The 13834-nt window shown below is 32.4% G+C and overlaps 4 protein-coding genes across 10 annotated transcripts; 2 read left to right on the forward strand and 2 right to left on the reverse strand.

Moving 5' to 3' along the window:
- The first annotated feature begins 1369 nt into the window (after positions 1 to 1369).
- Positions 1370 to 4684, forward strand: LOC117161443 (estradiol 17-beta-dehydrogenase 11). 4 transcript variants are annotated; one of them, XM_076617974.1, is made up of 9 exons: positions 1370 to 1522; positions 2510 to 2593; positions 3261 to 3505; positions 3577 to 3701; positions 3777 to 3887; positions 3958 to 4119; positions 4191 to 4273; positions 4345 to 4461; positions 4537 to 4684. In XM_076617974.1, exons 3-9 carry the CDS (start codon positions 3268 to 3270, stop codon positions 4682 to 4684), a joined length of 984 nt encoding a protein of 327 aa, XP_076474089.1. In that variant the 5' UTR covers positions 1370 to 1522; positions 2510 to 2593; positions 3261 to 3267. The 4 variants fall into 4 exon arrangements, with proteins under 4 accessions (XP_076474089.1, XP_033198888.1, XP_033198887.1 ...); XM_033342997.2 differs by having other exon boundaries at positions 2510 to 3505; XM_033342996.2 differs by lacking the exon at positions 2510 to 2593 and having other exon boundaries at positions 1371 to 1522.
- Positions 4685 to 4736: 52 nt separating this feature from the next.
- On the reverse strand, positions 4737 to 6755 carry LOC117161441 (chitinase domain-containing protein 1). Of its 2 annotated transcripts, none has more exons than XM_076617972.1 (7): positions 6478 to 6755; positions 6254 to 6400; positions 5941 to 6121; positions 5747 to 5856; positions 5520 to 5674; positions 5066 to 5395; positions 4737 to 4997 (listed from the first exon to the last, which is right to left on the reverse strand). In XM_076617972.1, exons 1-7 carry the CDS (start codon positions 6592 to 6594, stop codon positions 4796 to 4798), a joined length of 1242 nt encoding a protein of 413 aa, XP_076474087.1. In that variant the 5' UTR covers positions 6595 to 6755; the 3' UTR covers positions 4737 to 4795. The 2 variants fall into 2 exon arrangements, with proteins under 2 accessions (XP_076474087.1, XP_033198886.2); XM_033342995.2 differs by having other exon boundaries at positions 4737 to 4984; positions 6478 to 6751.
- Positions 6756 to 8108: 1353 nt separating this feature from the next.
- calypso (ubiquitin carboxyl-terminal hydrolase calypso) lies at positions 8109 to 13765 on the forward strand. Of its 3 annotated transcripts, none has more exons than XM_033342987.2 (10): positions 8109 to 8244; positions 8320 to 8512; positions 8729 to 9005; positions 9327 to 9541; positions 9635 to 10395; positions 10489 to 10622; positions 12365 to 12469; positions 12564 to 12883; positions 12970 to 13118; positions 13184 to 13765. In XM_033342987.2, the coding sequence occupies exons 3-10, from the start codon at positions 8948 to 8950 to the stop codon at positions 13260 to 13262; spliced, it is 1821 nt and encodes a 606-aa protein (XP_033198878.1). In that variant the 5' UTR covers positions 8109 to 8244; positions 8320 to 8512; positions 8729 to 8947; the 3' UTR covers positions 13263 to 13765. The 3 variants fall into 3 exon arrangements, with proteins under 3 accessions (XP_033198878.1, XP_033198879.1, XP_076474086.1); XM_033342988.2 differs by having other exon boundaries at positions 8110 to 8244; positions 12567 to 12883; XM_076617971.1 differs by having other exon boundaries at positions 8111 to 8244; positions 8729 to 9027.
- Positions 10616 to 12369, reverse strand: LOC117161439 (uncharacterized). Its single transcript, XM_033342989.2, has 2 exons — positions 11906 to 12369; positions 10616 to 11827 (listed from the first exon to the last, which is right to left on the reverse strand). Exons 1-2 carry the CDS (start codon positions 12071 to 12073, stop codon positions 10646 to 10648), a joined length of 1350 nt encoding a protein of 449 aa, XP_033198880.2. The 5' UTR covers positions 12074 to 12369; the 3' UTR covers positions 10616 to 10645.
- Positions 13766 to 13834: the final 69 nt, after the last annotated feature.

Genomic DNA, 13834 nt, shown 5'->3' on the forward strand with positions numbered 1-13834 from the left:
ATCGTTTCGATTGTGTAAGCTGGAGTATTATAATGCTCCATCTACATTTCATGCACGTAATTCGAAGATTCACTTGAATCTCGTAACTTTCTACCCGAAGAAGAATAACACAGTCTGATGGATTGCAAATCAATGATCTCCGGTAATTTCCCGTAATACATGTATTGTCCTCTTGCAACTTTGATGGTAGCAAAGGAGGGAAGAATTCGGAATACTGAAATTAAAAATATAGCAAGTAATTATTTCTATAGAGACAGGTGGGACAACACTGCCTTCCTTAATTAAAATGTCTTATCTGGTATTTTTTCAGATTTCAACATATGTACATTGAAATATTTCAAGTTCCACGTGTATTTTATCTTTTAAGTAAAATTATATATTACACAGGCTGTCATAAAATAATAATTAAATATTTTAAATTCAATGAAGAAAAATCAAAAGATGTTACAAAGAAAATGATAAAATTTAAATTTCCTTTAGGTGTGGTAAATAGGACATTTCAACTAAAGAGGGCAAAATATTAACGAAGACCATTGCAAAATAAACGATAATAATATCGATGTTAAGAAATAAAGAAAAAGATATTAATTAGGATAACTACTTTCTTTAACTATTCTCTTTGAATCTAAATATTTTTTCAACGAATTAAAAATTTATATTAAGGAATTAAGCATTGCAATTGAATTGAATGTGAAGGTATGCAAGAGTAACAACAAATCCCTTGGTTCATCATTTTCCTAAATGGAGATTACAATTTTTGCAATTTTCTTTCTATACCCTTCATGCTCTATATATGTACATACACATATAGCCAATGCAGTCAACCGCGTGCTAACGCGGTATAAAATGATAGGATAGATAAAAAGACAGGAAGAGAGAGGAACTTTCACCATAAAACCCAGCGCAGGCTTTTTCTACGGTATTAGGGATCTATAGCATATTCATCTCGTGAGATACTATACTATAGTAAATCCAGTAGTGTATAGGAAGCGGGTTCTTTTGGCGCTACTTCAGCTTCAATCTCATCATTTCCTTCGTTATTATCTGATTCTTCACTGTCTGAATTTATCTTTTGGACTACATATTTTCACAACAAATCGTATGTATTTATATTTAATAAAGCCCACGTATATTGGTATTATATATGGTATATATATTATACGGTATATGAAAAAACACATCAACAGAGAAATCTAAAAAATATTTCTTTACAAAACTGTGAATCAGTAGTCAAATCAGTGATTTAAATGCAATGGTACGATACGAGGACGGGGACTGTGTAGGTGGGGAATAAAGAAACACTCTTACAATACCTTCCAAGAGGGTTTCTGACTACGTGACTGAGCACAGTTTAAAGTCACGCAAAGCATCGCGGGTCTTGCAATTTAGTCAGTGAACACCAGTCGATCAATTGACACAGAGGTGGATAGATAAAGTAAAATATAATTTTTCGAATCCACGTATCTTTGCACCGTTTCTCGCATCTAAGAAAGGCAACAATCTCAGAAAGTGTGTTCAAAAGGTAAAGAGATAGTAACCGTTTCAAAAGTCCGTTTCGCGCGTTACTTTAAATTAAACGATTCGTCCGTAACATAGTGGAAAAGTGGAAAGTCATTTTTTATTGAAGATAAAATGGACTAAAATAAATATAAATAAATTTTATACTAAAATAGATAAAAAGGATAATTGCTTCCGTGATAAAATGGCGATCAAAAGTGTTGGGAAAGAAGAGTGTAAAATCAAACTTAACAAACGTAACAATTATTAAAAAAACAACGTACTTACGTAGTAGTTTATAATCTATAAGTGATATTTTTCATTTTATCATATAAAATTAAATTAACTGATTCTCTTAAAGTTTGAATCAAAATCCTAAAAGCCCAAAGTTGCGTGTTTCTTTTCTCAATGTTTCCTAATATGTATACGTATATTTCTTACACTTAAGTTTCCATATTCGTCAAAGTTAGCTTTTGCCCAGTTAGTCAACCGTAGATTTGATCAAATAGTAACGGTTTCAACGCCGCCACACGAAATAAACCTTTTTTTAAATCAACGATAACAGAGAATCGAAGCTTTGCTACCTTTTATTCGTACAAAATCGTCCAAATATGCAAACAAAATTTTTCAATTGTAACATAACATCAATTTTATAAATTAAAATTGATATAAAAGAAAGAAGAGAAAAAGAACCGGAAATGCGGGAAGCCGATCGTTTGATGCACTTTTTATATTCACGACTCAGGCAAAATGATTCCTCTCTGCGAATAATCAATCCGATAAATATTCAACCAGAAGTGTCCGACGATCATAGAATAAATTGTATAAATGATACATCCTTGCTTGGTCCCCGTTAAGGAAGCGTTTGCTCGCGCGGTTGGTGCATTGACCGGAGTTAACAACACCAGTAACCGCAAATCGGCTTGCTTCCACTACTCGCGTAGGAATACCGTAATGCGCATTTCTATCCATTATTGAATCTTATTAAACCAGCAATTTCTACTTCTCATAGAAGCGGAGAATAAGCAAAAGAATCGGTCCTTTATTGAGCGTCCAACGGTGGTTAAAAAGCGAACACGCAATACTTTGGAAAAAGGTGAATCATGGATGCAATAAGACTTGAATACGTAGCGTGAACTGCAATTAATGTTGAAAGAGCTATTTAGATCCGGGGAATGAAGAAACATTGCATACTTTATGTCGTAATTTTTTGGTGAATGTCCAGTTTGGGTAATGTAATTACTTTCTAAAGCATTCCGGATTATATGTATGGAAAAACAGATTCTTCAATAATTTTGATTTGTTTCTTATAATGGATTTAGTCCCACTCTATTTTTTTTTTTCTTTTCTTTTTAGACAATTTCAGTCCAATCGTATTTTTTTTTTTTTGTATCGTTAACAGGTGAAGAATTTGCAATAATAAGGAAGCAGCCGTGATATTCAATATTATTTATTGGAAGCGAAAGAAAGATAGTATAGGTTTCATATTCAAAAATGCAAAAGTTTGTTACTACGAATATTAATTGACTATCAATTTATAGCACGTTTAAAAAATAACTTGATTCTGACTGATTTTGAGTTGACTTCTATTGGTTCAGTCAAATTATCGAAAAATGCAACTACCTGCATATTGCCACAACCCCTTCGAATTTTTCGTTTCAATCTTTCCTTTAAAGCATTGAACATCTTTTTGTTTGTTAAAACAAAAGCATTAAAATTTGAAGACTAAAGGATTAAATTAGCAATATCTCTTGTGGTTCAAGAATATAAATGCAGCTACCGGAATGGACCATCGTAATATACGACCTTCTACTTTTTACGGGGATGGCGATTATTTACATAAGCGAAGCTATTATTTTGACGTTTATTCCGCGACGTTATCGCGTGAAGTCTGTGAAAGGTGAGATCGCCCTAATAACGGGAGGTGCGGGAGGAATTGGACGATTGATTGCAATTAAACTGGCAAATCTTGGAGCACACGTTGTTATCTGGGATATTAATAAAACTGGTAAGTCGTAATATTCTTTAATATTAAAAAAGAGAAAAATATTAATTATTTATGACTTCATGAACGTTCAGGACTTAAGGATACAGTCCAAGAGATTAGACGCAGTGGAGGAAAATGTTGGGGTTACTATTGCGACATCACCAGTAGGGAAGAAGTTTACAGAATGGCAAAGATAGTGCAGATCGAAGTTGGCTCGGTAAGTAAAATTGCTAAATAAATAATAAATAATAAACAATAAATTATAATTTATCTATCATGATTTGATATTTAGGTAACATTATTAATAAATAATGCAGGTTACGTATATGGAAAAACGCTTTGGGAATTACCAGATGACGAGATTATACGTACTTACAAAGTGAACATTCTATCCCACTATTGGGTAAGTTAAAATGAACGATGCTAAATTAAAAATGAATAAAGCCAATTCAAACAATATTTACATTCAACAGATTACCAAAGCATTCATGAGGGATATGATGAAAAATAATCACGGTCATATTGTAACTGTAGCAAGCGTGGCAGGACTTCTAGGGACCTATAATTGTACTGATTATTCGGCGACTAAATTTGCGGCTATCGGTTACCATGAGAGTCTCTTCACTGAACTGAAAGTAAGAAGACTTGTCTTATAATTATCCTTTGTTAGTCTCTTTTATACATAAGTATTTTGCAATGTTCCTAGGCTCACGAGTACGACGGAATTCACACCACTTTAGTTTGCCCCTATTTTATAAATACGGGTATGTTTCACGGGGTAAAGCCAAGGTATGCAATAGGCTCCATAAAACCGTAACTTTTATGATTTAATAAATCTATAATAAATTTATAATTTATAGACTGATGCCAATGTTAGAACCTGAGTATGTTGCGCAAGAAGTTGTATCTGGAATATTATTAAATCAAGTAATCATTGTATTACCTGGATCAGTTAGATACCTCCTGCCACTGAAATGGTAAATCGTTCGAATTTTCTCTATACCTAACTAAACTTGTATAAAAAATTGATTATAATATTATTTCTTTAAAAGCTTATTGCCAGCAAAATTATGCTGGGCATTAATGTATCATATCATACAAGGACCACAGTCTATGATGATGTTCAAAGGAAGGGGGGAAATACAAGCATTGAAGAATAACAATAACGTTGCGATAATGCTCAAAGAAACTGTACATTAATATATAGAAATTCAACCGTATTTGTGTTAAGTAGAGATTAGCATGACATGAATTTCATTCATTAATACCAAGTCTGAATATTTATTTGTAAATTATTTTCGGTGACTTTCTTTAATTTTTAAATGTCACGTATATTTGTAATATAATGTAAAACAAGTTCACAATAAATCGTAAAAATAATGTAACCCCTGACCAAGTTCCCATATAGATATACCTGTACCCAACTCTGCTGCAAGATCCAGTCGATGTAAAATAGAATATAATGTGGGATAAAAGATAATTCCACTGCCCCCTGATGACCTGAAATACATCCCTAAATTTTATCTTATACCGAATCAGTTTCACCTAAACTATAAATTCTCTTATGATCCTATATCTTACTTTGATTCAAAAAAGTGTTCTTTGCTGTTATCGTCCCATTGAATTTTCCCCTTAAAGGATTCGAGAATTTTCAGGTAATCTGAACCCAGGATGGCTCCCCCACCTTCAGGTGTGTAATTGTATCCATATAGATTAAGACCTAACAATATTTGAGCCCTTTTAGGGCCCATCTCAGGTACTAATAATTCTACACATTCCCTCGCCCAATCAAGTGGGCTATTAGGACCAGGTCGTTGAATACTTGAATAGTCATAAGTCATTAAAGAGAATGCTTTTAAATATGGCGATAATTGATCAAATTGATCTTTGTTAAATAATTGCACATTTGGGCTGAAAAATTGAACAATAAATAACATATACAGTGTCGTGATATTCTTTTTTATAATGTCTTGTGGCTTTTGAACTTAAATATTCTATAATCTGCTTATAATAAGCGTAATATAACAGGAGTTACCCTCTTGAAGGTGGCACTGCTAAAATTGTATCCAAATTATTGTTCTTCAATTGATGAGCAATAAACTGGATCAATGCTACAACAATCTGTGTATCTACACCTGTTAATACAAACTGGTTCCATATCTCCAATACGTACCCGTCAAAGTGGAAATTCTGAGACATTGTACCATAACTGTTACACGTTACCGATAACATTTAATGTAACATATATGTTTTTATGGGTACCTTCGCTGTATCCACAAGTGCTGAAATTAGTGTAGTTTGTTTATGCGTATCACTATATAATCCAACAATATCACTGACTGACCAATGTTCAAACAATACTCTTGGTAAAACTATAAAATATAATTATGAATTTACATATGTATGTTTATTTAAAAGAAACGTGGATTATATATTATATTGGAAAGTTGGCATACTTTTTACATGATGATTTTCATTATTTGTTGCTTTCATCTCTTTCAGCCATTTCTTCTGAACATCATGGGTTGATAATTTATATGTCGATGCGTTGCCTTCTGGAAATGCCAACCATACTGGCGATACCATTGTAAATTTTCCATGAAATATTTTGGAAACCTCAATTCCATTATTATTCCACTAAGGAAAACACATATATAAGGAAAACACATATTTTCATCGATAAACTTATTTTATGTATTGTCAAAATCTATTATTAAAATTTACATATAAAGTATATTATACCTGTACCACAAAAATTAACAAACTTACCGGTGTAATATATCCTAAAACTTCTCCTGTGAATCGTCTACGAGTTGTATTAGAAAAATAAAATCCCGATTCTCGAATAATATCATGTGTCTTAGGGTTTTTTACCACTAAGACTCGGCTAAATACATCTTGTCCCACGGGACCTTTCTGTACAATGCCAATATGTATAAAATTAGACCACAAATACACAGTCCGTAAAATTCTTATAATATTTTTTTCTCTACCTTAATTTCAATTTTTCCTTTACTTTTCTTGTTATTTCTATCTTTGGGTGGTGACAACGTACAATTTGATAATTCAATAAATAACAATACGCTAATTATTAATGTAAAAACATTCATAATAATTATATTTTAGCATGAACTTATTGAGAACATAAATTATTTCTACTTAGAATACGTGAATGATACGTAGAACATCATTTAAATTATTTTGCTCATACTGACATCCGTGGAGAAATGAGAGTGCTCACGCATATTGTTCTAGTTGTTCTACAGTACATGTGCTGCACCACGCAGCCAAGTGTTGAAGTTGTTCGATGCTAGCATCAGAGAGCATTGTTTTAATGTAAGCATGTAAACAAAAGGCAGTCGCTGGGTACTTTGAAAGCAGAGGTGTTGCTCGTAAGCAATCTATTTTAAGCATTTCTGTATTAAGTTTCCAATCTTAATATATATAAAATTTTAACTTAGATTAAGATTAGAAGAATTAATAAGTTTTACTTTTTAAAAAAAGTAAGATGTATCAAAGTCGTGGATCGTAAATTAGCCAGGATGTCAAATCTTGTCTGTAAAATTAATTTACTTTTCTATTTTTATTATTTTTGTAAACAAACACACGTGCAAAGCAGATACACCATGTCACATATTATTCGCAGTCTATCAACTGTTGAAATTATTATTAAAATGAAATTTAGGTTTCATTATAACAAAAACATTATTGCAAGGAAAGTAAATCTAATGTTAAACCTAAAAAGTTATATCGTGTATAGCCCTTTGACTACTATTGGCGCCTAAAGGCGCTTAAAAATATTGCTCTTATGGTACTGTAAGCACCTACAGGTGCTTAACCAAGATCGGTTTACTGACACGAAAGGCGCCTATAGGCGCTCGGGAAATTTTATCGATCATAATTCCGGCAGATCTTATTTCAATCAGACGTAATTAAATGTTAATTCAGCAATTACACATTCCGTTAGTAATATATTAACTGTGCATAATACATTTATCTTATAGAACTATGTAATTGCAAGAAACTCATATTTTAGTAAATTTCATTTATATTTAATAAAACAAATTTTACAAAAATACAACTCAGGTAGAACACATGAATGTACATCAGAAAGTAGAAGTACTGATAGTGAGCCTTTTCATTTGACACAAAGGCATTTTCATTTTTCGTTCCCATACTTAAAAAATGCAGCAATTCGGAAAAACACAAGGCGCAAATGTGTAGTGTGTAGAAAACATAATAGAAGAAGTGCGACACATTACAAATGCATGAAATATTATATAGCATTATATATTTACCCATGTTACGAATTGTGTCACACTTTACTGGATCATTAGATATATTGTTAAAAAAGTTTAATGTTAATGTTAAATTTGTAGTATATACACTAACAATTGAATTCAGAATACAAAGAAACAAATAATATTATTTTAATGTAGTGAAATTCTGTGTTTTGATTACATAAACATACTTTCTCAGAAATGCACGCCTAACGAAAAGTTTTACCGTTCTCGGTGTCCGTCGTGCCTGATTTCCTACCCTATGGTACGGCTGGTGTGTCTCAAAGTCTGCCGCAGTCAAAGGGACAGAGAATATATTAAAATTACTGCGTCATTTCAGTGATTCATTATGTGTTGTGTGAAAGATTTTCTTCTCTTCTCTAAAAAAATGTGATAAAGAATTCCTCTTTTTGAGACAGCTAAGTTCAATTATCGCTGTTACCTATCTCGGATAGAAAAGCATGAACTTTTTCATAGAATGTAATTACAATGAATTCCTTACAATGCAATAGACTTGTGTAACGTGGAACTAAATAGGTTCTTGTATATGCTAAGGTGGAACTCATTCAGCGCTTGGTCGCTGAGGGCAGCACTAATCTGGTAACAATCGGAACCATAAGCGTGAGCACTCTCATTTCCTTTCTGCTGATATTGTTAATAGAATGATAGAATGATAGAATGCGCTACTGTGAATCTGCATGCACATAATCATGTGTATACATATGTACATATATGTTAGCTTGAGCAGGTTTGAATAAAATGATATTTTTGTTACTAGATTAATGCATAAAGATAAATACATATAATACAAAATTAATCAGTAGATACAGAATTATGTATTGATATAAAATTTGCATTAATCGGATTAAATCTTGTTTTTAATTGGATTAATTCATTTTATGTAAACTTTAATATATAGTTATTATTCTCGTTAGTTATTACAGCTATTTTTTTCGTTAAATAGGAATAGGTTTTAATCGGATGGTTATCCAATGTACAATAAGTAAACAAATATAGATGATTGGAAATTGCTGCTTTGATACATTTTTAAGCCTTTTTTTTACCACGTGACCACATGATATGTATTTTGATGTAATATGGCGCCTTTAATTGTCACAGTGTAATAAAATTTCTAAAAGGATGTAAAATTCTTTTAAATGTTAAACTTGAAACTTAACACAGAATGCCGGTTGATATAAATCGATTAACGGAAGGTTGGCTAGAATTGGAAAGTGACCCAGGTATAAAATAATAGCCTCAAGAGTATGTTATTTTAATAACTATTATCATTAAATTATCTGTATGCATTATTAAAATATAGTTTGTTTTGACATAATATACTATATATCTCACAATATAAATATAAAAATGGATGTACATTACATAAGAAAATGTTAGTTGAAACAATTTGGTTTTATTTTAATACATTTATATGCCGTCACTGTATCTATATTGTGTTTTAACTTTATTGTAGTCAATGGAAAAGCATTTCTGTTCTTCTACGACATTTAAGTTATAGTATATTTAAAAGATTTATATTGATACGTATTTTATATTATTAGGTTTATTTACATTGCTATTGGAGGATTTTGGAGTAAAAGGTGTACAAGTAGAAGAAATATATGATCTACAAAAATCGTTGGAAGGTCCAGTGTATGGTTTCATATTCCTATTTCGTTGGATAGAAGAAAGGAGGTCCAGACGTAAAGTTGTAGAACAAGATGAAAGTTTTGTGAAAGATGAAGAAATTGTTAACAATATATTTTTTGCACAACAGGTGCTATAATTTTTATACAAATACTTTATATGTAATACTACATATAGTATTTACATGCAAGAATCTGTTTTTGAGTAACCTATCGTTTTATAGGTTGTGCCCAACAGTTGTGCAACACATGCACTACTCTCTGTATTACTTAATTGTCCAAATATTCATTTGGGTACAACTTTATCCAGGTTGAAGATGCATACATCTGGTATGTGTCCAGAAAATAAAGGATGGGCAATTGGTAACACACCTGAATTGGCTTGCGCTCATAATTCTCATGCAATGCCACAAGCCAAAAGACGGCAAGATAAAAATACTGGAGTCTCAACTGGTAGGTTTACTGGAGAAGCTTTTCATTTTGTTAGTTATGTACCAATTAATGGTAGATTATTTGAGTTGGATGGTTTAAAACCATACCCTATGGATCACGGTCCATGGAAAGAACACGAAGAGTGGACTGAACAATTTAGAAGAGTAATTACCGATCGTTTGGGAATGGCAACAGGGGAACAATTGCAAGATATAAGATTTAACTTAATGGCTGTTGTTCCTGATAGAAGACTTGCTATTTCACATAAATTAACTATGTTGAAGACTAATAGACAGATAGTATTAGAGGCATTGCAACAACTTGTTAAACTAAGTCATCAAGATGGGACAGAGAAAAATTCGAATGATACCGAGAAATCGGATAAGTCATACGAGAAAAAGAACAAACCTGAAGAGGAAAATGGCTTGTCTAATAAATCAGAGATTGATGAAACTACATCAGCACCAGCTATTACAGTTGAAAGAAGTAGCGATTCTACTATAGATACCGAAGAACCAGCTTCAAGCATAACTTCCGGAAAGACTGAATCAAAGTAGGCAAAAACTAAACTAAATAACGTTCATATTTACGAAGTACTTTATTTTTCAAGCAAAGTTATAGTATAATATATACATAAACGTTTCAGTGGTATGGAGAAAGTAGTAATGTGTGCACTGGATTATGCTACGCCTCTCAGAATCCAAACTTCACCAGCACACAGCTCCTCCAGTACTGATACATCTTCTGAGATTGGATCCGCATTTAATTCTCCAACGCAAGGTAAGTAAAAAGATATTCCTATTTTATGTTGTCTTGCAGAGACTTTTTATTGTACAAACTTTCTTAGTTTGACAAAATATTAAGTCATTTGGACATGTCATTCTTATAGATTTGATTTGTGAATTATCTGAAGCAGAATAACAAATATAGTAATGCGAATCAGACGTGATATCTTTTGTTTTTCCATGTTCGGTACATATATTTTTATTTGGTACATTTATTTTAATTATATTATCTGTACTTCCAGTTGAATTTGTACTTCCCTTATTTTTATTTTCTATACATTTATTATAACTTTCTGTGTCACATGTTCTCGCATATGTATTAAATGCTGTGAACAAAGGACATGAATATTCTATTACAGAAGCCATTTCAGGTTCACATGTATAATACTTAGCGCAGTTGGTAATATTTGGCATTCGAATATTTTTTATACACGGAATAAACTGAACATATTGTTGATTCAATTGATAAGCCAATGATTTATATCTTTCAATAGTCAAGTATTGCTTGTTCCCCAATTTATCGGTAATTAGGATTATAGTGTTTTCATTCTTCACGTTATCAAATACCGACGAATATTTCGTATTTAATACTGTATCATCAACATTATTTTTTAAAGTTGTACTACTTTCAGTTGTGTTATGCAATTTCATACCAGTTATAATAGTATTTTGTAAATTATTGTTTTGTTGAATATAGTTTTGTACAAGATAATTGTTTAATGGTAGGTTTGTAACAAGTCTAGAAGGCGTAGATGATGATGATGTAGATGATGCTAAAAGTTCCAGTGGAATAGTAATTTTTTTGTAAAGTAACAGATGATGTATTAATTGATTCAACATTGAATAGTATTTCTTATCATCTTGTGTTTGTAAATGACCATTCTTCTCTTTATCATTAATTTCGGAAGCATTGTCCACGTTTGATTCGTGTTCCATTATTTCTGCAAATTCAATCAAAGGATATGGAGTCACCGTTTCTTGATCAGAATAATCAGGGATGCTATCAGTAGTATATGAGGAATCGATAAGTTCAGAAAGATTCCATGGAACTTCTGTTAATCCAACATAACTTGTTTCGTTTGGATCGATCAATTCAGGGATATCGTATCTGTTTGTTATAACAGACGATTCTGTCGATAATGTGTCGCATTCCCAAGAATCGCCAGGAAGAACACATATTCTTAAGTACGGCTGGAATATCTAACGATAGAAAAGTGTTACAAATTTCTGAAAATCGTAGGCACGTTCCTGTTAACTATATTGACGCAATGATCTTACCAAGCCCTCGGTACATTTACTGGGCACCCAAACGTAACCGCCACCAGGCAAATTTACGCAATTGTAAAATACGGTGCAACTAGTGGAATGTGGTTTCTTCGATTCTGGACATTTCGATGACTCGATCACGATTAGAATAGAATAGAAAATAAAAGCTACCAGTTTCATTTCGTTGTACTGTCGCGCGTGCTGTTGTATAGCAGACTAAAATTCTTTTAGTTCGGTAGGTGGTATTATTTGACTTTCGCACATTCCCCCGTATTTCGTCTCCTTTGACACCTTTGAGGTACCGTTATTCGACCTATCCTTTCTGAACGTTTTCGTACCGTTTATCGTTATACAATCGCAAGTAGGAAAAATGTTATAACAGCATTGCTTTCATGTAATAAGACTGAAACAGCTACCTCTTTGTGGTAAATAAATTAGTTTATTTATTATATATGAAGCTTTGATTTATAGCATGGGGATGGAATTCTGGCCAGAGCAGTCCAACGTCGACGAAAGATTTCAAAAAGTTTGTTGTAATTAGAGTATCTGGGGATGAAAAGAATGAGGCAGGTTTAAGTACGTATATAGAGCCTATTGTTTCATTATGTCTTGTTAGTGTGGTGTCTTCTTATACTGTATGGTAACAATACATGAAATCTATATCCATAAGTAGGTCGTTCTCTTGGGAACATTAATATAAATGGAAAAAGATTAGTTTCCGACAGCGGGCACTTACATAAGAAGGTCTGCTTGTCGGGAGAAGTTAGAATACCTCATGCCAGAGTAAAGACTAGTAACGGAGACACGGTTACCGAAGAAAAGAAGGTTGAAAAAATCGATCCGAAATTATGTACGAAATACCCGGAGTTGTTTGAACCGCATACGTTCGCGCCCAAAGATCTTCTAGCATTATTGAAGAATTTAGAACACGAAATTAGTATTTGTGAGACTAGCTTGAAAGACGAAAACGATAAGAGGAACAAGTACAAGGTAAATACGCTTTAAAACGTCTATCTATGTTTTGCTTAAAATTTAAAACACGAGATAATATAAGAGTACTTTGTTCTTTGTTTTAGATTGACGATTGTCGTAGAACACATAACTACGACGAATTTATCTGTACCTTCCTTTCGATGCTTGCTCAACAAGGCAAATTAGCGGAATTGGTCCAACAACATTTGACTTTAAAGAAACACACTTCCGTATCAGTGAATAGGGTTCATAGGTAAGGAATTTTATTATGATTTCGATTTTACGCGACAGATTGTTTAATACAGGGATTATTTATAGATCTTCAAAGAAGACCGACACTCGTCCAAACTCATCACGTAGACGTCGAGGTAGAACAAAGTGTAAAAAACGAAAATAATCTTGGTAATTGAATCGAAATGGTAATAATGGAGCTGTTATCCCACCTATCGAATCGTCAATAAATTGTTGCAAGGACACAATTTCAAAACGACAACAAGCATGTAAAAAGATTATACTATTGTTGAAGAAAAATAGAGATTGTGTTTCACTCTTCGTAATACTTACGCAGCATCAAGAGCGCCGAACTATCAGTACTTCTTTTATTTTCTTACGCAGATATTCTTTAGACAATGGTAGATCGACAGCAGTGTTGATTATAATTCTACTTTTTCCATTTGGACTTCAATTTTTGTCACAATTGACAATTATACTTTAGAACTGTACAAATTAACTTTATGATATATTTTTTATATTTCTTTCATATTAATGCGCGGTTTCTACTGTCACACTATGTTTATAGATACTATGAACCTATTGCGTACTCTTTGCAGTGTGTATTAGTAATCTTTATCTCTGCATCTATTATGTTTCATAAGAAATATATGGTTTCTTAGATACGAACACTGTTCTTTATTTTGTGTCATGTATTATGTTTCTTTTAAATCGCTATTTTAATAAGAAGATTAGGGG

Source organism: Bombus vancouverensis, chromosome 4, assembly GCF_051014615.1.
Source record: "Bombus vancouverensis nearcticus chromosome 4, iyBomVanc1_principal, whole genome shotgun sequence".
Lineage (NCBI taxonomy): Eukaryota > Metazoa > Arthropoda > Insecta > Hymenoptera > Apidae > Bombus > Bombus vancouverensis.